This window comes from Phocoena sinus, chromosome 6 (genome assembly GCF_008692025.1).
Source record: "Phocoena sinus isolate mPhoSin1 chromosome 6, mPhoSin1.pri, whole genome shotgun sequence".
NCBI classification, from domain to species: domain Eukaryota; kingdom Metazoa; phylum Chordata; class Mammalia; order Artiodactyla; family Phocoenidae; genus Phocoena; species Phocoena sinus.
The window spans coordinates 100,203,319-100,226,936 of record NC_045768.1 but is presented as its reverse complement, the minus strand read 5'-3'; the positions used below and the strand labels follow the sequence as shown (position 1 = coordinate 100,226,936).

Sequence of the window (23,618 nt, the reverse complement as noted above, 5' to 3'; positions counted from 1 at the left end):
TTAGGCATCAGCCAAAAACGATAGGCTGTACAAGTGCTACTTTGAAACTAAAAGCTCTCAAATCTCCACCAAGACCCAAAAGTTAACCTTATAGTGAGTAGGGTGGACCCTTATCCAAAACAGCTAAACCCCACTGTACAAAGAAAGCTGTTCTCCGCCCAACCACACTGTGATTTGTCTAAGGCGTGTGCTTGCACTGTTAAAACAAAGGGGAGGAGGGCTGCATGGGTTTAAGAAAGGTGGGGGGGCAAAGAGATGAGGACAGCAGTTAGCAGTCCCAGTGTGACCTTACTTGACAAGCACCTGACACTCACTGATTCCTTTAAGAGAAGGCAGAACATTTATCCCCACAAAACAGATGAGGAAACTGGGGTTTGGGGATCAGGGAACGTGGTCCATAACCAGCAAGTAGACCAGAAATCGAATTCTCCATGAACTGAAGCCAGGTCTGAACGACACTAAAGTCAGGGCACTCTTAGCCACTGTCCCCTCTGTGTGGAGACACACACATACATGCCCCAGGTCCCACGCAGAAGCCACCAAAGCCTGCGTGTCTCTGGGCAGATCTACCCCAGTTTCTACCAGTCCCAGCAAGCACCCCAAATCCAGGCGTTAAGGTGCCCTGAAGACCCTGTGGAGGAAACCCCCCAAAGTGTGTGACACAGACAGGCTGTGTTACAGGGCTCCCTCTGCAGAATCACTTCAACAAAACAAGAAACCAAATCCTGTCTTGCAGCAACTTCAGAACACTCACAAACAAGAGACACGCAAAACACTTCAAGGCCGAGACACCTGGGGTACTTGTAGCTGTACCTGGACAGGCGCTCACGTCAAGGTAAGCATCGACTCAGAGTTGCTCTTCAGTGACCCAGAGGCCCCCTGGGACGTGGGTGGGGCGGAGCCCTCCCACCTGGCCTGCACTCCAGACAGGATGCCCAACCCGGAGAGTCAGAGGAGAATGTAGAAACAGCTGGAGGGCAGTAAGGAGTCCTGGTCCAGGGATCCTGGACTCGTTAAAGACACTTCAAATCCAAGTGACCCTGGCTTTTTGGCAGACATGAAAGGGGAGCTTTCTGCTCCAAAGAAGATGTAAGTTATTCTTAGGAAAAAAAAGAAAGTTTATAAGAGATTCTTTGGAGGAAAGAAAGAAGAGAGGAAGAGGACACATACAGCTCCGGAGCAGCGGGATGGTGAGGCTGGGCAGGGGTCCTCGCCTCCAGCTCCAGCTGCAGGAGGAAGCCCAAGCCCGTTCTATTAAGTGCATGGAAATGGGCGGCCCCGGGTGGGCCGTTCCGCCGGGGAGCTGAGCCAGCCGCCCTCAAGACCACCTTCCTTCCAGGAGGAGTAAGAAGAGCCCATGGGGCCAGGCATTAAAAACAAGCTGCAGGGCTTCCCTGGTGGCACAGTGGTTGAGAGTCCGCCTGCCGATGCAGGGGACACGTGCCCCGGTCCGGGAAGATCCCACAGGCCACGGAGCGGCTGGGCCCGTGAGCCATGGCCGCTGAGCCTGCGCGTCCGGAGCCTGTGCTCCGCAACGGGAGAGGCCACAGCGGTGAGAGGCCCGCGTACCGCAAAAAAATAATAATAATAAAAATGAAAAAAAACAAGCTGCAGACAGGCAAAGGCTCGAGTATGCTGTTGGCTCAGCAGACCAGGCTCCCCGACTAAAGAGAAGCTGGAGCCTTCTCCACCCCTTTGTTCACCTGGCTCAGGTTCCAAGAAGTAAATTATTTTAGTGCCTTAGCTCTGTCTTCAAGGCACCAGACCCAACCTCCCCGGGACGGGGTCGGGTGCAGGGTGAGGTGAGAGTCGACAGGAGGTGCTTTGGCTCTGGACCCTCTGTGGAGCTTCAGAAGTGCCCTCCTACCTTGGAGGCGCCTAAATCAGATTCCACCTGCCTGTGGTCCCTTCACCTGGCTCAGAAATATCTCATCCTGGAAGTGGCACTTCTGTCCTGTGGACATAACTTTTACTCTTACATTTACCATGCTGCATTTTTTCCATGCCCACCCGCTGTCTCAGAGATGAGCAAACATTTACTTCTCTTCGTGGGGACAGAGTAGTGACTTTCCGTGATGCTTGGTCCAGGGACTGGACATTGATGTGAGCAGAACAGGCAATGGAGACCTGGGGGGCCTGGGAGCTGCTGGGCCTCCCAACACCCACTCCCTTCCCTGACCACGAGCTGGCCAGATAGCCCACTGGTCTCCCTCTCAGATTCCTCTGGGTTGAGGAATGGAACGCAGAAGGTAAGATCTAATGCTCCAGAGACAAACATGGCTAAGGCACAGCGGTTTCCAAGGCCAACTGGTAAGTCACAGGAAATGGGCAAAGGATGTGTTTGGGACCCTATCTTCTCTGTGCAGCACCCTATGCCTACTCTGTGGCCCCTCAAAGCACGGGCTAGGTGGGAGCACAGTGAATTGGAAGACTCGAACTCTTCAGCTGCGATGCTAGTCAGCGGCAGGCCAAGGCGTGGCGTGTGTGCAAGGGCAGTCTGAATTGGGCTTTTGCAAAGCACTTGAGTTAAAACTGAGAAAAGACTGATGGTCCAGGACTTCCCTGGTGGCACAGTGGTTAAGAATCCGCCTGCCAATGCAGGGGACATGGGTTCGAGCCCTGGTCCGGGAAGATCCCACATGCCGCGGAGCAACTAAGCCTGTGCGCCACAACTACTGAGCCTGCGCTCTAGAGCCCGCGAGCCACAACTACTGAGCCCACGTGCCACACCTACTTAAGCCCGCGTGCCTAGAGCCTGTGCTCCACAACAAGAGAAGCCACCGCAATGAGAAGCCCGCGCACCGCAAGGAAGAGTAGCCCCCGCTTGCTGCAACTACAGAAAGCCTGCATGCAGCAACAAAGACCCAACGCAGCCAAAAAAACCCGAAAAACAAAAAACAAGACTGATGGTCCACACTAAAGAATGACCACGGGGGTCAGATGGGTGGATAAGGAGGTGCAGGTGAGGGGGCAGGGGAAAAGGAGAGGCTACAGTGACATGAGTGATGGCTCCCAAGGTCCTTGGCTGCACTACTGACTGACCTTAGTGAATCACCTTAAGCCTTCTCCTCAACTGTCTCCTCCTCACTTGAAATCCAAAGGATGTAAAAAGAGGCATCAAGTTCTCTTATATTCCTCTTGGGGACGGACAGCAGGGGGTCTCTGAGGTGCCTGTGCTCTCATACCCAACTAACAACCACAAGGCGCCTGCCATCCCCCTGGGGGCTCTCTCCCCACAGCTCATTGCTGCAGAAGACTGTCAAATAGACTGGTCTTCCTCCAGTCCCCATCCCCTCCCCATTCTAAGGCTGGGACCCATCAGCCTAATAGGAATGTCTCCCCAGTGGACACTCGCCACGAAAGGTTAACCAGTGAGGGGTAAAAGAGACACACATGGTCTGGGTGAGCCAAGGGGGCAACTTCCAGAGCCCACCTCAGGAGACGTGTATAAAAATCCCCGAAACTTGCAGACCAAAGACAAAGCCAGGCCTCAGGGTGGAGGTGGAGGCCCTGAGGACTCAGAAACTCTGGCCTTTGTCTTCCCTGCTGTGGGTGCTGGTGACTAGGAAAAGTGCAGCTCTGGCAACAGAAGGACCACTGGGTTTGGTGGGAGAAGTCCAATCTGTACCTCACTGATCTCACTAGGTCACCTTCCTTATATTGGAAAGAGGAAAACAAATCCACAGAGCTTTCTTTGAGTACTAAGAAAGATAAGGTATGTTGAAACACTATATAAAAATAAAGATTTCTGAATTAAGATGGAGAACTGAAATGGCAGCATTTTTCCTTCAACTGATAACTAACTTTTGAGTTAAAAACAAAAATAGTAAAAAGCAAGCCAAAAAAAAAAAGTCACCCACAGCAAGCAAACAAGGAAAGAGACATAATCTGATATAATAACTTCCAAACCAGAGGCAAGGAAAGGAATGCAGGAGGCACCACACGTGGCTGGTCTCCTAGCCCTGGCCCGGCCCCAGGAGGATTCTCACTAAACCGCCCCAGATCTGAAGAGAGGCAGACTGCCGCCAAGTCTTCCTCCCCTTCCACTGGGGAGTAGTGGGAAAAGGTGCTGGGAAACAAAGAAACAGGTGGCAGGGGAACAAGAACAATGGGCTGACTCCCTCTGAGGGAAATAAGGGCTGCAAGGCTGCAGGCTGAATGAACTGGGGAAGCTGTCCAATTCCAGTGGGTCCTCCTCCCCCTCCAACAGCACCTCCTCAGTCCAGGGCCGCCACCGGGGCCACCACCAAAGCCCCAGAACACAGGCCCAATCCATGCCCTCCACCCCCAACTCAGGCTACAGAGAACACGCCATAAATACCCAGCACTCGGCACTGCTGTCACTGGGGTTGGGGACAAACCAGCCTCAAAGTGGTGGGAAGAAAGTCACTGCCTTATTTTAGAGCCAAAAGAGCCAAAAAGCACTAGCATGAATATGACGAGGAGAAGCAGCAGGCCAACCACGCAGAGACAAAGATGTCGATGGAAAGGAAAACATCACTCCAGAGACAGCAATCCCTCAAAACTGCCCACTCTGTGGAATAACTCAATTAGAACACGCACACAATAAAACCAGGGCTCAGAGGTGGGGCTGTAAGACAAAAGGAGATGCAGGCTTACCAAAAAAAGACCAACAAAACATCACTGAAGAACTAATACACAGATTCTAATGAACGGAGAACAGAATTGTGCCAGAAATTTCAAATAGAGATACTGACAAAAGAAGGTTTGAGATAAGCACAGTGAATGCGGATGGAAAAGGCAAATTAAAGCACATAGTGACGACATGACACCAACGCCAGGATAACTGGTGTTCCTGAAGTAGAGAACCTGAGACCGGAATAAAAAATATGTTCAAAGATAAAAAAACACATGATTTCCCTGAAATGAAAGGAAAAACAGAATCTGATGATTGCAATAATACAATGTACTCCACAAAAATTTCATGCAGAAGGTTGAACACTGGGATGCTGCCTAGTGAAGTTACCGAACTTAAAAAGAAGACTTTGCCAGAAATCCAGAAGTAACTCCCCCGTCCCATAATATTTTCTTCCAAAAACTGTGAAATGTACTAAAACTTCTTTTAAGTGGCAGAAAATTCAGACTGCCATCATCTTCTCCATAGCAACATTTAGCATCAGAAGAAATGCAAGTGTTTACATAATTCTGAGAGAAAGAAAATATGAACCAATGAATATTATTCCCAGCTGTGATGTCGTACAAATTGGTAAAGACAACAGGCAGAAATTCTCAAGCATGAAATAAGTCAGAGACTTCAGTCCCCTTTCTAAGGGGGAAGAAAATGACATGATAATGAAATGCAGCTAATTAGTAGAAAAATAAAATGAAGGCTCAGGAATGCAAAAACCATGGGTAAGCATTAAAACCCTTCAAATAAGAAATAATTAAAAACTATGGGGATTACGGTTATAGGACAGAATCTAAATGTTATAATAATGGACAATTTAATAATATAATTAATACAATCAAGAGATGGAAAGGAAGGAGATGAGAAAAAAATGTGAAAATGCTAATGTCCTGGGACTTCCCTGGTGGTGCAGTGGTTAAGAATCCGCCTGCTAATGCAGGAGACACAGGTTCGAGCCCTGGTCCGGGAAGATCCCACATGCCGCAGAGCAACTAAGCCCGCGTGCCACAACTACTGAGCCCACGTGCTGCAACTATTGAAGCCTGTGCACCTAGAACCCATGCTCCGCAGCAAGAGAAGCCACCGCAATGAGAAGCCCGCACACCACAACGAAGACCCAACGCACCCAAAAAAAGAAAAAAAAGGTAATGTCCTCATTTTTCATAGCAGAGTCAATAAATACCATCTAAAATGGAAACAAGTAATTATAGATATGACTCACAAGCTTTTTTTTTTTTTAGCCTTTTTGGGGTCTTTTAGGAAATCATCTCTCTTGTGAAAGACACATTTCTTCATAGTTTAATAATTCTTTTAATTTTACTATAGTTTTTCTTTGGTTACATTCAGGGAAGTTTTCATACTTTTTTATAGGAGTATTTTCTTTAATTTTTATTGAAGTATAGTTGATTTACAATGTTGTATTAGTTTCAGGTGTACAGCAAAGTGAATCAGTTATATATATATATATATGTATATATATTCTTTTTCAGATTCTTTTCCCATATACATTATTACAGAATATTGAGTAGAGTACCCTGTGCTATACAGGTCTTTATTAGTTATCTATTGTATATATGGCAGTATGTATATGTTTATCCCAATCTCCTAATTTGTCACGTGCTCCCACGTTTTGGAGCATTTATATCTATTTCTCTATATGCATTTTACCTGTGAGCATGTCTGGAAGGTTGTCTGGAATAATGTTCACCTAATATCAGTGATGACTATTTCTGAGTGGTGGGATTTGGAGTGTTTTGCTTTTAACCTTTTTAAATGCATCATTGATGTGTCCCAGTGGGTTGTGTAGGTACAACAATATAAGAAAACATGGGTGATTTTTTTTTTATAATCAGGGAGTTAGGGAGAACTTTCTAAGTATGGGACAAAACCTAGAAGCTGTAAAATTAATAATGTGACTACACAGACTGCCAAGTGTTCAATAAATAATTAGTGTACTCCCAGCACGCATGGTCAAACTAACAAAGGTCCAGTTCTCTGTGTAAGTCCCCACAGACACCGTGAGAAAACCAACAGTCTCGCAGCATGTACTCAAGTACATCCCCTCCCTACAGGCTCTCTGGAGTCCAAAAAGCTTTGAGAAAAAATACCGAGCCTGTGGTCCTCCCTGCCCACCAAATGAACATTGCCCAAGAGGCCACTCTCCTCTCGGACAAGATGAAACTCCCTCCCAAGTACAGTGCAAATATCACGGCCTGAAAGCAAGTCCTCGGCCTTGCCCAACAGGCCCAGGGCTCAACAGGCCATTTCTTCTCCTGCTTCGCTAGGCCCTCCCTCCTAACTGCTCTCCCACATACCCTACAAGGATGTGCTCTCTCCTCTTCCAGCTTGCACTCCCAGAACCTTAGCCTCAGGCTTTGGCTCAGCCAAAGGCCACCCAGGGTGGGAGATTTCCACTGACAGCGTAGGAGAGCTGGTAGGGAGGAGAGCAGTGGGGGTACCTGGAACTGGTGACCCACTTACTATACTGTCCCCATGGAACCTCACATCTCTGGGAGAGGCAGGATGGGAAAAGTTTAAAGAAAAAAAAAAAGAGTGGTGACCCACAAGCAGAGAACAAAATTAGAACCACTAGCCTGCCGTTCATGGACCAATATTTACTGAGCCCCCATTGTGCGAGTCACTGCCCCTGGGAGGGAGGCTGGGAAGGGCAGAGGCCAGCGGCGTCAGGGCCCTGGGCAGCCAGCACAGGCGGCTGGGATGGCTGATTTAGCCACATGCTGAGCCCTGAGGGCTGGACCAGCAGGGGGGAGTTGTGCATCTGCCAGGCTCTACCGTCCCAGCAGAGCCTGGGCTTGCCAGAGCAAGGAAACCTTCCAAAACCAACTGAGTCAGGAAGCTCGGTAAGCAGGAGCCTGCAGGACTCCCCCTACCAGAGGCCAGGGCAAGAGTCACCTCTATTCTCATTCATCCATCAACATTTCCCAGACACTCCATTGCAAAATTCTGACCTATTGTCCCTCTAAGTCCACTCCTGTTTGTCAGACCACGGGGCCTGGCACGTGGCTTAGGAAACAAGGTACTCACATCCACCACTTACGTCACCCATTTGAAGCAAAACTTCCCAACTTGTTATTCAGGGTCAAATAAATAAGTAAAATGTATGATCTAGTAGCTAAATCAGACAGCATGGTGAGTTGGGCAGGCTTGGGTTCAAACTTGGGGCCTGCCACTAACCTACCGTGTGCCCCCAGCACAATTAGGCTATGCAATGTCCAGGCTCTCAGGGGCATTCTGATAAACGAGAGAGAGAGAGCTTAAAGGTCATAGCACAGCAGGTACTCAGGTCTGTTCCTTCTGTTCCTTGTTCTCCAAGCTCTCAGGCCAATCCCCTCACCTAGACCTGAACCTGCCTATTCTTGGATTACCTCCTCTTCCAGGAAGCCTTCTGGGACCACCCTTTGAGCACTCATCTCCAGCTACTTTGGACTCCTAATGACCTGGTCTCCCAGGGAGCCTTCCAAACAGATTTTTGTTCCTTGAAGGCAAGGGGGTCCTCCCCTTATACTTCCCCATAGCATAGTGTCTGGACCAGTGCTGGGCACACGAGTGGGGAGAAGCAGAGAATTTCTGCTGGAAGATGCCAAATCCAACCTCCCATCTAACTGATGTCTGCTGGCATCGCCCCTACAGCTTGATGAGGAACAGGTAGCTCAGTGCCTCCTTCCACAGACATTCTAACCCACCCACTACCACAGCTCCCCACCCCGCCCCCGGGGCCTTCAGACATTCCCCAAAGTCAGATGTCCAGACCACTTATTACCCTAGACTAAACAATCCCCATTCCTTCGATTTTGTTTATATTAATTGAACAAAAGGCTAGCTACACCTGCCGGACTTTAAAAAACTCCGTCCAAGAGTTCATTCATTCAACACATATTCATTGCCCACCGGTTTCATACCGGGAATAATGCTGGGGAATGCCTAGGACCTGCCCTCACAGAGCAGGGAAAACAAACAATTCAACAAGCAACTTACAAGAACAATGATGACAAGGGTTGTGTATTGATCCGGGTTCAGTTAGGCAATTTAAGCGAAAGAGGTTTTGTGTAACATATTAAATGGTCCAGAGAATCACGGGAAGAGCTGAAAAAAGACTCTAGTCTGAGCATCCAGGAGCTACTCCCAAAATCACAGTGCAGAGCCAGTCGGCCAAGGAGCTGCTGCCCGCCGCCACCATCAGGAAGCTATGGCACAAGGAAGCTGCCTGCTCCAGGATTATGCCGCAACTGCCATGATCCACACCAGCAAATGGATGTCCCAGGGTCCATCCTGAGGAAGAGGATATCCACATATTTAAGACTAGATGGAGTGTAGCTAATTGGCAGAATGCATGTCACATTGGGAATTCCAGTGAAAGGACGTCTGGAAAGTGTCGTTTTTTGATTCTCTACTTTTAGTAGCTTGGACCATAATCTATTATCCAAAGTAACACACTTGCCAGTGAAAGGAGGCGCTATTACTAAACACACCAGGACAACAAGAGTAAACCACAGGGTTGCCTCAGCGTGGATGCCTGGGGAACAAGCCAAACAAACCATCCGCCATAGGTCACAACGAGGAGCACAGGAAGCTTAGAGAACACAGCAGGGCGGTCAAGTCTAGTGTCAGGGGTCAGGGGAGGCCTCCAGAAAGAGACGTTATTTTAGCTGAGACCTCCAGGGTGTGTAGAAGTGGGCCAGGTGAAGGTGACAGGGTGGGGATGGGGCAGAATGTTCCAGAAAGATGCAGCTTCGTTTGGAATGCCTCAGCCAAGATGCCGCATCTAAGAACTTACGAGTCCAGGTGTACACAAGAGGATGTGGCAGTGGCCAGGGCAGGCACAGGCCTATAGGCCACGCGAAGGTGGCTAGACCCCATCTGGAGGGCAGTGGGGATCATTTTCAGCAGAGGTACCACCAGATCTGTGTTTTTAGTATACTGGTCTGGCTGCAGTGTGGAGAACAGACTGGAGGTGGGCAAGAACAGAAGCCAGGAGCCCAGGTAGGAGGTTCCCTGGTTTCCAGGTGGAAGAACACAGCACCCAGTCTGGTCTAAAGAGCAAGGCTTCTTTTTCCCAGGTTCGATCCAGCCTGGGGTGCTTCCCTGCCCCTTTGGGCTGCTGGCCCCACAGTTTTCCATTAAAGACCTGCAGAGGCTCTTCTTTAGCGGTTACCAGGAGAGAAACAAGCCACATCACTGTCCTGCTAACCACAAGTATCAGAGCGAGTTGGAAAAGACCGCCCTCCACCCCGTCATCATTTCCTCAATCAGGCTGAGACCTCAACTCTCTTGCTGTAGCAGGAGGGTCATTCATAAATGCCAACTCCAACTCCCGGGCAAGCAACACTGTGTGGGCAGACTGTGCCACCGAGGGCCTCTCACAAGAAGTCCCCAAATGGCTAAGAAGAGTCCTCTGAGAAGGCAGGTGGGCTCTTTCCAGACAGTGACCCCTTACAAGACCCTGGGCTACAGCAGGCAGAGGCACACTTGGTTTTCCTGGTACAGGGAACCTCCCTCTACTAGAAGCCAGGCCGGAGGACAGCACCACTGCTCTGCCTGCAGCAAAGACTCTCCCTGCCCTGACGCCAGCCCACCCATCCCCCTCCCTCCATGTCCTGCTGCACCACTATCTCCCCCTTTAAACCCTCCCATCCTTAAGCCAGTGCAAGCTCCCCCCACCCCCGACTCGTCCTCAGAGACTCTGACCGTGCCATCTCTTCAGCTGAGATGCTGAATTGGGAGTGATAACTTCTCCAGGAAAGTAGTTCTCAGAGTGTGGTCCCCACCAGCAGCGTCACCATCACCTGGGAACCCGCTGGAAACACAAATTCTCAGCCCCACCCGAATCTGCTGACTCAGAGACTCCAGATGGGGTCCAGCAATCTGTGTTTTAGGAAGCTCTCCAGGTGATCACGATGCACACGGAGGTCTGAGGACCACTATTCTCAGAGGAAGGTGGTTAGATTACCAGATTTCTTCACCAGAGAGGGCAAGGAGCGCTGCTGCGTAGTGGCGGCCCCTTCCCCGAGTTACCGCTCGTGAGCACGTAGCCAGGGCCCGGGTAGGAAGGCACAGGCTGCGTCTTGGGCCTTATGTTTACCAGCATGAGTCATAAACGAGCCCTACTCTCAGGGGGAAGAGGGTTATTGGGAAGAAGAGGAAAACGGCCCATATTTCCAAACCAGAGACAGGAAGGTGGCAAGAAACAGAGGGAGATTGAGTAATTACATGCCTGAATCATAATTCCTCCATTTTCCTTCCCATTTCCCAAACCTCCCACATGGTTCATTCCCTGGCCCAAGGTCACTGGCAGTCATCATGGGATTACTGAGGTGAAAGGCCTTCCCTCAACCTCTGCTTCCTCAGCATGGGCCTCACCACGTGACAGGAGCGCCCCTCTTCTTGGGATTCAGGAGGAGAAAGCACTGCAGCGCACCACCCGCACTAGTCACTCACGCCAGCTCCATTCCACCCTGTCCCCTCCGAGGATCATGCTAAAATACCTACCTTCCATCACTTCCCCTACCCAACAGAAAAGTTTAGTCCCTCTGCCTGGCAGGCAAGGGTCCCTCCAACTAGGCTCCCATCATCTTTCACCCTCAGCTGTCACTACTCTCTTGCCGGGACCCTGGGCTCCACCTGAGACGTCTGCCCCTCCTCCCTTTCACCCCTGCACCCTCCTGTCTCCACATGGCCCACAGGACCAGGACTGGAAAGGCTGATTAACATATGGTAGAGACATCAGTCAGAAAGTTGAATGTAGTCTGAATGTGTTCCAAGAACTCTCTCCACAAGTGTGAAGGGCCTGGATGTGCTGGGTTTTTTTTTTTTTAAAAAAAGAATGAACTGCAGGAAAAAGCACCATCTCTGGTCCACCCCAAATCCTCCCCAGCACAAGTCCTACCCCATCCTCCTCTCAATCCTACCACTCTGTCTCAATGGTGTACTGTCTCACAGTGAGACTCCTAACACTTTCAGTTAACTTTCTTGGTTGTTTCATGACAATCCTAGGAAGTTGCTAGGATCTCAATAAATACTTGCAGCTCGAATATGTAAATACAAATGCATATGTAAACAGACATACCTTCACTTCTCCAGAGAGTGCAGAATGGCTGGGATACACTGCACTGGAGATGCAGTATTTAGGGCCAAGGGCTCTAGGGCAGGAATGCACAGTGTCTTCTCAAAGCTCCCTCTTGCCAAAGGTGCTAAGGACAGCATAAGGACCCCGATACTCTGCCCTTCTGCTTCTCCATCTCTGCCCGGCCAGAGCTCTAGAGAGGGGCTGTCAAGAGCACACTCAGATGGATTCCCGAGCAAAGGCAACCACGTTTCTGGCTATCATCCTCAGATACAGATCAGGGACAGCACAAGACCCACATGGACAAGCTCCCCTTTCTCAGGTTAAAATACCCCTCAAGGCAGCAGTCTCTAGACAACATGGTGCCATAAGTGACTTCCCTTAACAACACGATGTATTTCCACTTGCCCTCCCCCTCCCCCCCAAAAAACTGCTTGCCTATTAAAAAGGGATCAACATTCTAACCAGACTTAAAGGCTTACCCTCTCCTGCCAACACCAACCCCAAGGGGCAATCAGAATGCCACCCGGAAAGGGTATTTGATTTTAGCTTGCAACTCAGACATCCTCTAGTTTGGGTGACTTTCCGCCCCAAACAGAGAGGGAAAAAAAAAAAGAAAAAAGACAGATACAAGAATTCTTGGGGCAGCACTATTCACAATAACAAAAACTTTGGAAGCAACCCAAGAGCCCGTCAGCAGGAGAGTGGATAAACAAACTAACCACTTTCACACCGGAATAGTATAAAACAAAGTGAATGAACTACAGCAACATTAGCACTGAGTGTATATTACAAGTTTTCAATAACTGCCTTTCGGGTGCTACTCACAAGACCAATTCATGCCTCAAGACCTCTCCTCCAGAAGACTGGAAGGACTGTCTGAATCTGAAGACAGGAAATCTGAGTGAAGGAAATGTTGAAATAAAAATACTAAAATAAAGTAAAATCTCTTAACCAGGCTTCCCGCTTCCACTGAGCACTCACCCCCAAACTGCCTGAGTCCCTTCTCTCTCTTTTTAAGTGTAACATATATACACGTGAAGTGCCCAAGTCTTAAGTGTACAGCTCAATGAAAGAGTCATCCTTTTAAAGTACAAATCTGATCACAGCACTTCCTTTGCTTTGAACCCACGATGGCTTCTCAGTACAAGTGGAATCAAATCTGGGACTTCCCTGGCGGTCCACGGTTAAGACTCTGAGCTTCCACTACAGGGGGCACGGGTTCGAGCCCTGGTTGGGGAACTAAGATCTCGTGTGCCGCAGCCAAACAAGCAAAACAACAGATGAATCAAATCTAAACCACTTTTCCTGGCCTATAAGTCACTGTGAGGTCTGGCCCTTGCTAACCCCACTGACCTCACCAGGATCCAGCCACCCTGGCCTTCTTTCTGTTCCTTTAGCACACCAAGCGCATTCTGACCTCAGGGCCTTTGCACTTGCTGTTCCCTCTGCTGAGAATGCCCTTCCCCTAGCTCTTCATATCAAGTCTCAGCTCACAGGTCACCTTCTCAAAGCGGAGGGCCACCTGGTTTCCAAAAAGAAAAACCTACTCACAAGTCATTCAGAATCCCAACACCCTGTTTTATTTTCTTCTTACCATATATCACTATTTTATAGAGTCTTCTTTCTTTTGTTTTGTTTTTTTTTTTACATATTTATTATCTATCTCCTCCTACTGACTGTAAACTCCACAATGGTGGAGACTCACGCCTATCTTCTTCCCTGAGCCTGGAGGAGTGAGTGCCTGGCACCAGGAGAGCCCCCGAAGGATATCTGCTGAATGATGTATTAATTTCCCACGACCCCCTTGTCCAGGGCCCCCAAGTTTAGAACCTTACTGCTCTTTGATCTCAACCCCCAGTCGAACTATTAGCAGTTATAGGGGGAGGGACACCCTCTCCTGCAGCTTCAAGAGAGCTGAAGACCCCCAGAGAGCCAGAGAAGTCTGTCTGGAGTTGGAATATAAAACATAAGGTAAAAAATAAAATAAAATAAAGTAGAACATAAGGTGGGGTGGGAGACCCAAAAGTAAGGTGGTGGGAGAGGCACAGACAGGCAGCCTTCCTTCCCCATCCTGGAAGCAAATGTGCCGAGGACAGGCAACCATCTGATCGCCCTGCCGAAAATTCCACGTTAACTTTTCCCTGTGGCAGGGAGAGAAAAGGAAAGGAAACCCCGCAAGTACAGGCTGTTTCTAGAATTTCTCAGCTGGTCATGGAAACTCTGAGTCCCGGTCCCGTTGCTCACAATCTCTGTCAATGTGCCAACTGCACATATCCTGAAGTGCGGGAGTGGGGGTGGGGGAGGGGCTCGTGGCCGCTGTCAGAAAGAGGGACTGGTGTGAGTAGCCAAGGTCACAGGCAGAATCTGGCCAGCAGAGCGGTGCACGCCACGGTTTACCCATGGTCAAGGCCTCTGCCGTGGGAAGCACCTCCACGGCATCTGGTGGATGGCAGGGGGCGGCCAAGGCGGGAGGAACAGGAACGGGGACAGCATCTGTTCCTAGGGCTAGTCAGGCTGCCCCAGAGGGCACTTTGGCTGGTGGCCTGAGTCTGGGGGTGCAGGCGACTTTGTACTTTTTGCGCTTTTCTGGGAAAGGTGATGAGAACAGTTGTGGCTTGCTATCCCGGTTAACTCCCCAGACACCTGGTATCCGGAGAACTTGCCCAGCCTCTCAGAGGGGAAATGGTCAGCACTGAAATATACATATGCCAATCAATGTCACTGGCCGGCCTTCAGGAAGCAGAGGGAGAGGAGGAGAGGCAGGGAGGGAGTCCAGGGCCTTCTGCGGCTGGCTCGTCCCTGGTAGAGAAAGCCGGGCCAGCTTCCCTGCAGGCCAGCACGGCTCCACCTCGCCCCATGCCTCACGTACTCTGTGCTCCGAGAAAAGCGAGTCCTGGGGGCTGGCCGGGAGCCCTCTCGCTTCCAGGAAAGGAGGAGGGTAGCCTGCAGTACAGCCTGCTCCCTGGGACTTGCAGGGCTCTCCTGATTAGCAGGACACGCGTGCCCCACCTCACTTTCTCCCATACAAACCGAACTTTCAGGCTTCCAGTAAAAGTGAGACAAACAGTGGGTTTGGGTTTGGGTCTGGGTTCGGGTCTGCCCTCCCCCGCCTTTGGGAGAACAACGCAGAAATCCTGGGAGCCAGGGGGTAGAATGCAAGGCCTTCAGGTGAGCTGGCTGCCTCCCAGCACCCACCCAGCCCAACCTGACAGCAGGGCAAAGGGAAAGACGGCAAGGGGAGAAGGGGACCTGCCTAGAAGGAAAGTAATCAGTGAGATCCAGGAGCAAGTTGGCCCAGGGCCAGTCCCTGCCCCCAGGGCTGCAGTCAACAAATATTTATTAAGAACTTACTACATTGGGATTGACATATATACACCAATATGTATAAAATGGATAACTAGTGAGAACCTGCTGTATAAAAAAATAAATAAAATAAAATTCAAAATTTTTTTAAATAAAAATAAATGTAAATAATAAAAATTAAAAAAAAATAACTTACTACACAATTTGTTAAACTACCCTTCTGAGAAATTTACTACTCCTACTATCTGTGGATAAGGATGCCAGCTTCGTAAGATTCTCACCAACGATGAGTATTAAAATAGGATTCCAGGGCTTCCCTGGTGGCGCAGTGGTTGAGAGTCCGCCTGCCGATGCAGGGGACACGGGTTCGTGCCCCGGTCCGGGAAGATCCCACATGAAATAGGATTCCCTCTTTGCCAAATAGGTTAAAAACCATTTTCATCATTCTTTTAATTTGCATTCCTTTGACTACCAGTGTGGCTAATTGCCTGTCACTCTCCTTTGCCCATTTTTGCTCACCCCCATTTATCTTTTTTTCTTTTTTGGTGTACTTAAGAGTGCATCATATGGTAAAAATATTAACCTTTTGTCACATGTTACAAATACTCTTCCTAATTAGTCATCTGCCCTTTAATTTTATTAACTGGTCTTACAAAATTTTTAAGCAAAGTCAAATATATCCCACTTTTCCTACAAGGTTTCTGCTTTTAATATCATGCCTGGAAAACCCTTTCTCACCCTGAAATTACAGAAATATATACCTATTTTTTCTTGCATTAAAAAAATTTAAATCTCTAAGTCATCTACAATTTAATCTGACATAGCGTGACACAGAGAATCTAACTTTAAAAAAAAGCCAATTATCCCAATGTTTTTTAATCAACAGTCTATTGTCCTTGTAAACTTCAACTGTGGAGTCTATAAAAGGTAAGAACCAGAGGTGAAGTCAACTACATCCTTTGTGCTAAGAAAGGCCACAGGTGGCTGTTCTGTTGGTGAAATCTAAGTGCAGGGCTGTGGTGCCATCTCTTTCTCTTCCTCCCTCCGGCTCAGAGGTACAGGCTCGACTACCGCGAGAAGGAAGTCCTATGTGCTAAGGATGGCAGAGCAGAAAGATCCACTGAAGACAGCCTGGGTTCCTGCAGGCACCACTGAGCAGGAACCCAGCCTCCCACGGTTAATCGCCAGATGCTTTACATGCTATTTGCCCAAAGCAGCCTTGACTGGACTCTGGTATTTGCATCTGAACACTCCTGTAACTCATCCACAATCCTTTCTTCCCTAATTTTATAATAATAAGAATTGCTAGGATTTATTGGTGTTTGCCAGGTACTGTGCTAAGCAACTTGTTTTCATTATCTCATTTACTCTTCTCAACAACCTTATTTTAGATTCCACAATACTTCCCTAATTATAAGTATCAATGACAGCTTTTCAGAGCAGAAGAAGATACTGCATTAAATGTACACATCACTGAGACACCGCCCTATTTCAGAAACATGAAAATAAAACAAAAAAGCATTTTAAAATTGAGGAAATATGGTATCAATCCCATTTTACAGATGCGGATACTGAGGCTAAGAAGACTTGCTCAAAATCATACCACAACTAGTAATAAATAACACCACTGTTGTTTGCTAAATTCCTACATGTACTGAGGTCTGTTTTTGGACGTTTCTGGTCTGTTCTATTTATATATCCTGTGTCAATGTCACATTTAATTTTTTATTTTTTCTGGTAAAGCAAGTTCAACTTCACTATTTTCTTTTAAAAATTATTCTTGGCTATTCTTACACATTCATTCTTTCAGAAAAAACCTTTTAAAGTCATCTTATATGAAAAGACAACCCTCAGAATGGGAGAAAATATTTGCAAATGAAGCAACTGACAAAGGATTAATCTCCAAAATATACAAGCAGCTCATGCGGCTCAATATCAAAACAACAAACAACCCAATCCAAAAATGGGCAGAAGATCTCAATAGACATTTCTCCAAAGAAGATATACAGATTGCCAACAAACACATGAAAGGATGCTCAACATCACTCATCATTAGAGAAATGCAAATCAAAACTACAATGAATGGGCTTCCCTGGTGGCGCAGTGGCTGAGAGTCCGCCTGCCGATGCAGGGGACACGGGTTCGTGCCCTGGTCCAGGAAGATCCCTCATGCCGCAGAACGGCTGGGCCTGCAAGCCATGGCCGCTGAGCCTGTGTGTCCGGAGCCTATGCTCCGCAACAGGAGAGGCCACAATAGTGAGAGGCCCGTGTATCGCAAAACAAACAAACAAACAGAACTACAATGAAGTATCACCTCACACCAGTCAGAATGGCCAACATCAAAAAATATACAAACAATAAATGCTGGAGAGGGTGTGGAGAAAAGGGAACCCTCTTACACTGTTGGTGGGAATGTAAATTGATACACTATGGAGAACAGTATGGAGGTTTCTTAAAAACTAAAAATAGAATTACCATATGATCCAGCAATCCCACTACTGGGCATATACCCTGAGAAAACCATAATTCAAAAAGAGTCATGTACCACAATGTTCATTCCAGCACTATTTACAATAGCCAGGATATGGAAGCAACCTAAGTGTCCATCGACAGATGAATGGATAAAGAAGATGTGGCACATATATACAATGGAATATTACTCAGCCATAAAAAGAAACGAAATTGAGTTATTTGTAGTGAGGTGGATGGACCTAGAGACTGTCATACAGAGTGAAGTCAGTCAGAAAGAGAAAAACAAATACCGTATGCTAACACATATATATGGAATCTAAAAAAAAAAAGGTTCTGAAGAACCTAGGGGCAGGACAGGAATAAAGATGCAGACATAGAGAATGGACTTGAGGACATGGGGAGGGGGAAGGGTAAGCTGGGACGAATTGAGAGAGTGGCATGGACATATATACACTACTAAATGTAAAACAGATACCTAGTGGGAAGCAGCCGCATGGCACAGGGAGATCAGCTCGGTGCTTTGTGCCCACCTAGAGGGGTGGGATAGGGAGGGTGGGAAGGAGATGCAAGAGGGAGGAGACATGGGCATGTATGTATATGCATAGCTGACTCACTTTGTTATACAGCAGAAACTAACATACCACTGTAAAGCAATTATACTCCAATAAAGATGTTAAAAAAATAAATAAATAAAGTAATCTTATAAAGTCCCAATGCTGTGGAAATTCATCCCATGGAAATTATCCTGAATGCGGGTATTCAGCTTTAAGGAATTTGATAGAAGTACATATTCAGCAACAAATATCTATCAAGTACAAACTTTTGTGGGCACAGGGAATAGAGCAATGACCAAAAAGACAAAAAGCCCTATCCTCCTGGAGCTTGCATTCCTTCAGGGCCCATAATAGTGAAAAACTGCAAGCAATCTAAACATACAATAGAAGGGGATTGCTAAAGTAAGGTAATCCATACAACAAAATACATGTAGTTCAAGTCAGAGATTAAGAGCTTAGGGTCTGAATGCGACAGAGCTCAGTGCGGATCCTGAATCTGTATTTACTAGGCTTTGAGTCAAGTCACTACTTCAAGACTTATTTTCCTCCTACAAGAAAACAAAGCTACTAACGGTCTCTCTCTCAGAGCAACCGAGAAAATTAAATGAGATACTGAGTATAAATACAGTGCCTGATACACAGTAATTGCTCAATAAATGTTAGTATTTGGTGAAACAACAAAGGATTAATCTCCAAAATATACAAACAGCTCAAGGAGCTCAATATCAAAAAAAACCAAACAATCCAGTTAAAAAATGGGCCGAAGACCTAATTAGACATTTCACCAAGGAAGACATACAGATGGCCAAGGGGCACATGAAAAGATGCTCAACATCACTAATTATTAGAGAAATACAAAATCAAAATTACAATGAAGTATCACCTCACGCCGGTCAGAATGGCCATTATCCAAAAAGCTAGAAGCAATAAATGCTGGAAAGGTGTGGTGAAAAGGGAACCCTCCTAAACTGTTGGTGAGAATGTAGATTGATGCAACCACTATGGAAAACAGTATGGAGGTTCCTTAAAAAACTAAAAATAGAACTACCATATGACCCAGCAATCCCACTACTGGGCATATACCCTGAGAAAACCATAATTCAAAAAGATACATGCACCACAATGTTCATTGCAGCACTATTTACAATAGCCCGGAGATGGAAACAACCTAAGTGTCCATCATCGGATGAATGGATAAAGAAGATGTGGCACGTATATACAATGGAATATTACTCAGCCATAAAAGGAAACGAAATTGAGTTATTTGTCATGAGGTGGGTGGACCCAGAGTCTGTCATACAGAGTGAAGTCACTCAGAAAGAGAAAACAAATACCGTACGCTAATGCATATAGATGGAATCTAAAAAAAAAAAAAAAAAAAAAAAAAAAAAAAAAAAAAGGCACTAATGAACCTAGTTGCAGGGCAGGAATAAAGAGGTAGACACAGAAAATGGACTTGAGGACATGGGGTGGGAGGACGAAGTGAGGGTAGCATCAACATATGTACACTACCGAATGTAAAACACTTGGCTGGTGGGGAGCAGCAGCATAGCACAGGGAGATCCGCTTGGTGCTTTGAGATGACCAAGAGGGGTGGGATAGGGAGGATGGGAGGGAGGCTCAAGAGGGAGGGGATATGGGGACATGTGTATGCATATGGCTGATGTGCTTTGTTGTGGAACAGAAACTAACACGGTATTGTGAAGCAGTTATACTCCAGTAAAAAGCTATTAAAAAAAAAAGTTAGTATTTGGGGGAATGATATAGAAAGATGTTCACAATGTTAAGTGAAAAAAAAAAAGTCTACAAAACTATGTACAGCAGACCAGTTTTCCTTAAAATGTATGCATTCATAGAAAAAATTAAAAATATATAACGAACTGTTATTTCATTGGTGGTGAATTTAATGGTAACTTCTGTTATCTTTTTATTAGTCTGCAGTTTCTACAATGAACTTGCATTACTTTAAGAAGAAGGTTAAGGGAGTTTCCTGGTGCTCTAGTGGTTAGGATTTGGCGTGCTTTCACTGCTGTGGCTAGGGTTCAATACCTGGTTGGGGGGAACTGAGATCCTGCAAGTTGGGCAGGGCAGCCAAAAAAAAAAAAGAAGAAAGTTCATTTTAGAGTTCAATTAGGAAATGGGGAAGGCTTTTTTTTTTAAATTTATTTTTGGCTGCACTGGGTCTTCATTGCTGCACACGGGCTTTCTCTAGTTGCAGAGAGCGGGGGCCACTCTTCATTGCAGTGCGCGGGCTTCTCAATGTGGTGGCTTCTCTTGTTGCGGAGCACGGGCTCTAGAGTGCAGGCTCAGTAGCTGTGGCGCATGGGCTTAGTTGCTCTGTGGCATGTGGGATCTTCCCGGACCAGAGCTCGAACCCGTGTCCCCTCCATTGGCAGGCGGATTCTTAACCACTGTGCCGCCAGGGAAACCCAGGAAAGGCTTAATGATGACCAAGTGGAAGCCTTTTCTCTCCCCTTTTTAAAGATCTTCACTTAAAGTCTGGAGATGGATTCCAGTCCTAATCTGCCATGGGCTGGACTTCATGTGTGCCTGGTGCCCCAACCTGGCTGCCCCAGTGAGCAGGGCCTCACCTCGGTTCTCCTGAATCAGAGCTTCCTGGGTGAGATCCAGGTATCTGTATGCGCAGTTCTGACAGATCAACCTGGCTCTTGTCTGGGGCACTGGTCTGACAGTTCAGTCTAGTCAGGACTGCTGGACTAGACACAGACTAGCTCCAACACTCTGTGATTTACAGAAACTCTTTGAAGTCAGTTCCCCCTCTCTGCCAAATGGGTACTACAATCTCTGCCCTGCCCTTCCTACAGGGAGATTAACACTCAGTGAGAACTCGTTGCACAGAGATGAACTGTTGGCATTGCAAAGTGTCTAGCATGTAGGGACTCTGAAGCCAGAGTCCTCAATCATTTATACTCACCTGGCTCTCAGATCTCTGTCAACACGAGGGGGGCCTGAGGCTGGGCCCTTGCCTCCTGAACAGCCAGGCCTGCTCTCTGACTCTGGTCGAAAAACAAATCTCCCTTCTCTTTTGCAGCTCTGTGAACCACAGTTTACAAAGTACAGTTCCCCCATCCTGAGCGTAGTGGGTTGAACAATACCCCCACAAAACCAGGTCTACCCAAAACCTCAGAATGGAACCTTATTGAAAATTATGGTCTTTGCAGATATAATGATTTAAGGATCTCAGAGATGAAGTCATCTTGGATTTAGGGTAGTCCCTAAATCCAATGATGACTATGTTTATAAGATAAAGGAGAGGGAGATTTGGACACAGAGACACACAGAGGAGAAGACCATGTGAAGACAGAGGCAGAGATGGGAGTGATGCTGCCACAAGCCAAGGAACACCTGGAGCCACCAGAAGCTGGAAGAGGCAAGGAAGGATTCCCCCTAGAGACTTCAGAGTGAATGTGGCCTTGTTGACCCCTTGATTTCGACCTTCTGGCCTCCAGATCTAATAAATTTCTGTTGTTTTAAGCCACAGAGTGTGGTCATTTGTTAGGGTGGCCTTAGGAAACTAATACTTTGATGATGGAATTAAGGCTCGATAACTTTTATCTGGGACTCTCTTGCTATGGTTGGCAAAATTCCAAGATGGCCCCCAATGACCCTTGTCTTTGTGTATGGGCAGGACCTGAAAATGAGATATCATTCCTGTTATTAGGTTACATTATCTTCCAAAAGGGATTTTGCTGGTATCAGCTGACCAAATTAGTTGACCTTAAGATAGAGAAATGAACCTGTATGGGTCAGAACTAATCAGGTGATAGGCTCCTCCTGGCGAAAGGGATTTGAACCAGAGAAGGATTCAACATGAGAGTAACTTTTCCAGTGTGGGTCCAGCAGACCCCGATTTAACCAAGTGATCCAGGAAAACATCACTAGTAATGAGACATCAACATCATGAATGCCTTGATACGATGCTCTTAAAAGGATGCAACATCATTTTTGTGATAATTCTTGCTAAAAATGCATGACCTTATTCTAAGGAAGAAAGATAGAGGAATGGTTACAGATTGAAGGTGACTAAAGAGAAATAACAACTAAATGCAACATGGGATGGCAGACTGGATCCTGGGACAGAAGCAAGATATCAGCAAAAATATTGGTAAAATTTAAGTAAGGCCTGTAGTTTAAAGCTCTGTACCAATGTTGATTTCCTGTTCTTGATAATTATACTATGGAGTGAGGGATATAAAGGAACTCTGCTATATTCTTTGCAACTTTTACGTCTAAAATTAGTTTTTAAAAAAAGGTTTAAAATGAAAGGAAATGATTGAGATTAACAGAGGCTGCCTCAGGGCCACAGGATTAAACTTCTCCCATACTTCTTTATAGCTGTCAGTAAGTATGCATTACTCTCGATATCAGGGGCAGAAGGTTGGATGGAGTAAGTGGACTGGTGCAAAGGATGTAGATTTGGGGCCACTGCAGTTGCTCTGGATAAGAGCAGGCTAGACCCCAAGACACCATTGCTGAAACGAGCAGCAAGTCTTTGACAGAGAAACAGCTAACACTTAGAGAATATTGGTACCTTAGACCCCAGAGCCCTTCAAAATAACTGGATCCAACCTAAATTTCTAGCCACGTCACTTGCTCTTTCCTCTCTCAGCCACCCTGACCTAGGGTGACCACCCCTGCCCCAGGAATATACATCTCAGTGCCATTATCCACACAACTCTCCCGGCCAGGAGCCCTCCCTCTCCTCTTAGCTTTCAAAACTTCGCTCAATTCCACCTCTAGGAAGCCTTCCCAGACCACTCCTGCCCCCCATCGCCTTGCCTTCTACCGGCCTCTTTAAGTATCTTGTCTGTTCCACTCAATGGAGCTTAAGGAATGCCACAGATAGCATGTTAAGTTTCCATATGTACTCAGCTCATCCCCACACATATTTTACAAGCCTCTTTGGAACAGAGACAGTGTTTGCCTGTCTTCATGGAGCGGGAGCTCTCTTAGCTGAGCTCTGCTGGCTGGGCCCATCCCTGCAGCAAAGAGGCCCCCTCTGCTGTCACCAGTCCAGGATTCATTGACCAAGAGTCTGTTGTGTCTCTTCCCAAACTCCTTCTTTTTTCTTTTTTTAAATAAATTTATTTACTTATTTTTGGCTGTGTTGGGCTTTCGTTGCTGCATGCAGCCTTTCTCTAGTTGCGGCGGGTGCTACTCTTCGTTGCAGAGCTCGGGCTCTAGGCACACAGGCTTCAGTAGTTATGGCTTGTGGGCTCTAGAGCGCAGGCTCAGTAGTTGTGGTGCACGGGGCTTAGCTGCTTCGCGGCATGTGGGATCTTCCCGGCCCAGGGATCAAACCCGTGTCCCCTGCATTGGCAGGCAGATTCTTAACCACTGCACCACCAGGGAAGTCCACTCCCAAACTTCTTTATGCAGGTTGTTTGTTTTTATGATTCTAATTTAATTAAATAGTAACTGAATATAAACGGAGAAAAAAGTTTTGATTTCTACAAAAATGAAACTAAGTGATCTAGAAGAGCAATTCTCAAACTGTGGTCTTAGAGGACACCTAGGGTCACTGAGACTGTTTCAG

The 23,618-nt window shown here is 47.0% G+C and overlaps 1 protein-coding gene across 6 annotated transcripts in view; it reads right to left on the bottom strand.

The window, feature by feature from the left end:
* Window positions 1-23,618, bottom strand: part of SLC39A14 (solute carrier family 39 member 14) — a 47,307-nt gene that overhangs the window by 17,796 nt on the left and 5,893 nt on the right. For 2 of the 6 annotated variants that reach the window (XR_004350455.1, XM_032635639.1), the window contains exon 1: window positions 12,558-12,585. The exons of 3 other annotated variants lie outside the window; for them this stretch is intronic. Coding sequence is in view for 1 of the 3 variants with exons in the window: in XM_032635639.1 (XP_032491530.1) it covers window positions 12,558-12,570 (13 nt within the window). In the remaining 2 variants the exon portion in view is untranslated. Of the gene's footprint in view, window positions 1-11,732; window positions 11,898-12,557; window positions 12,586-23,618 lie in introns of those variants that run through there. One more of the 6 variants, XM_032635642.1, reaches the window with a different exon arrangement.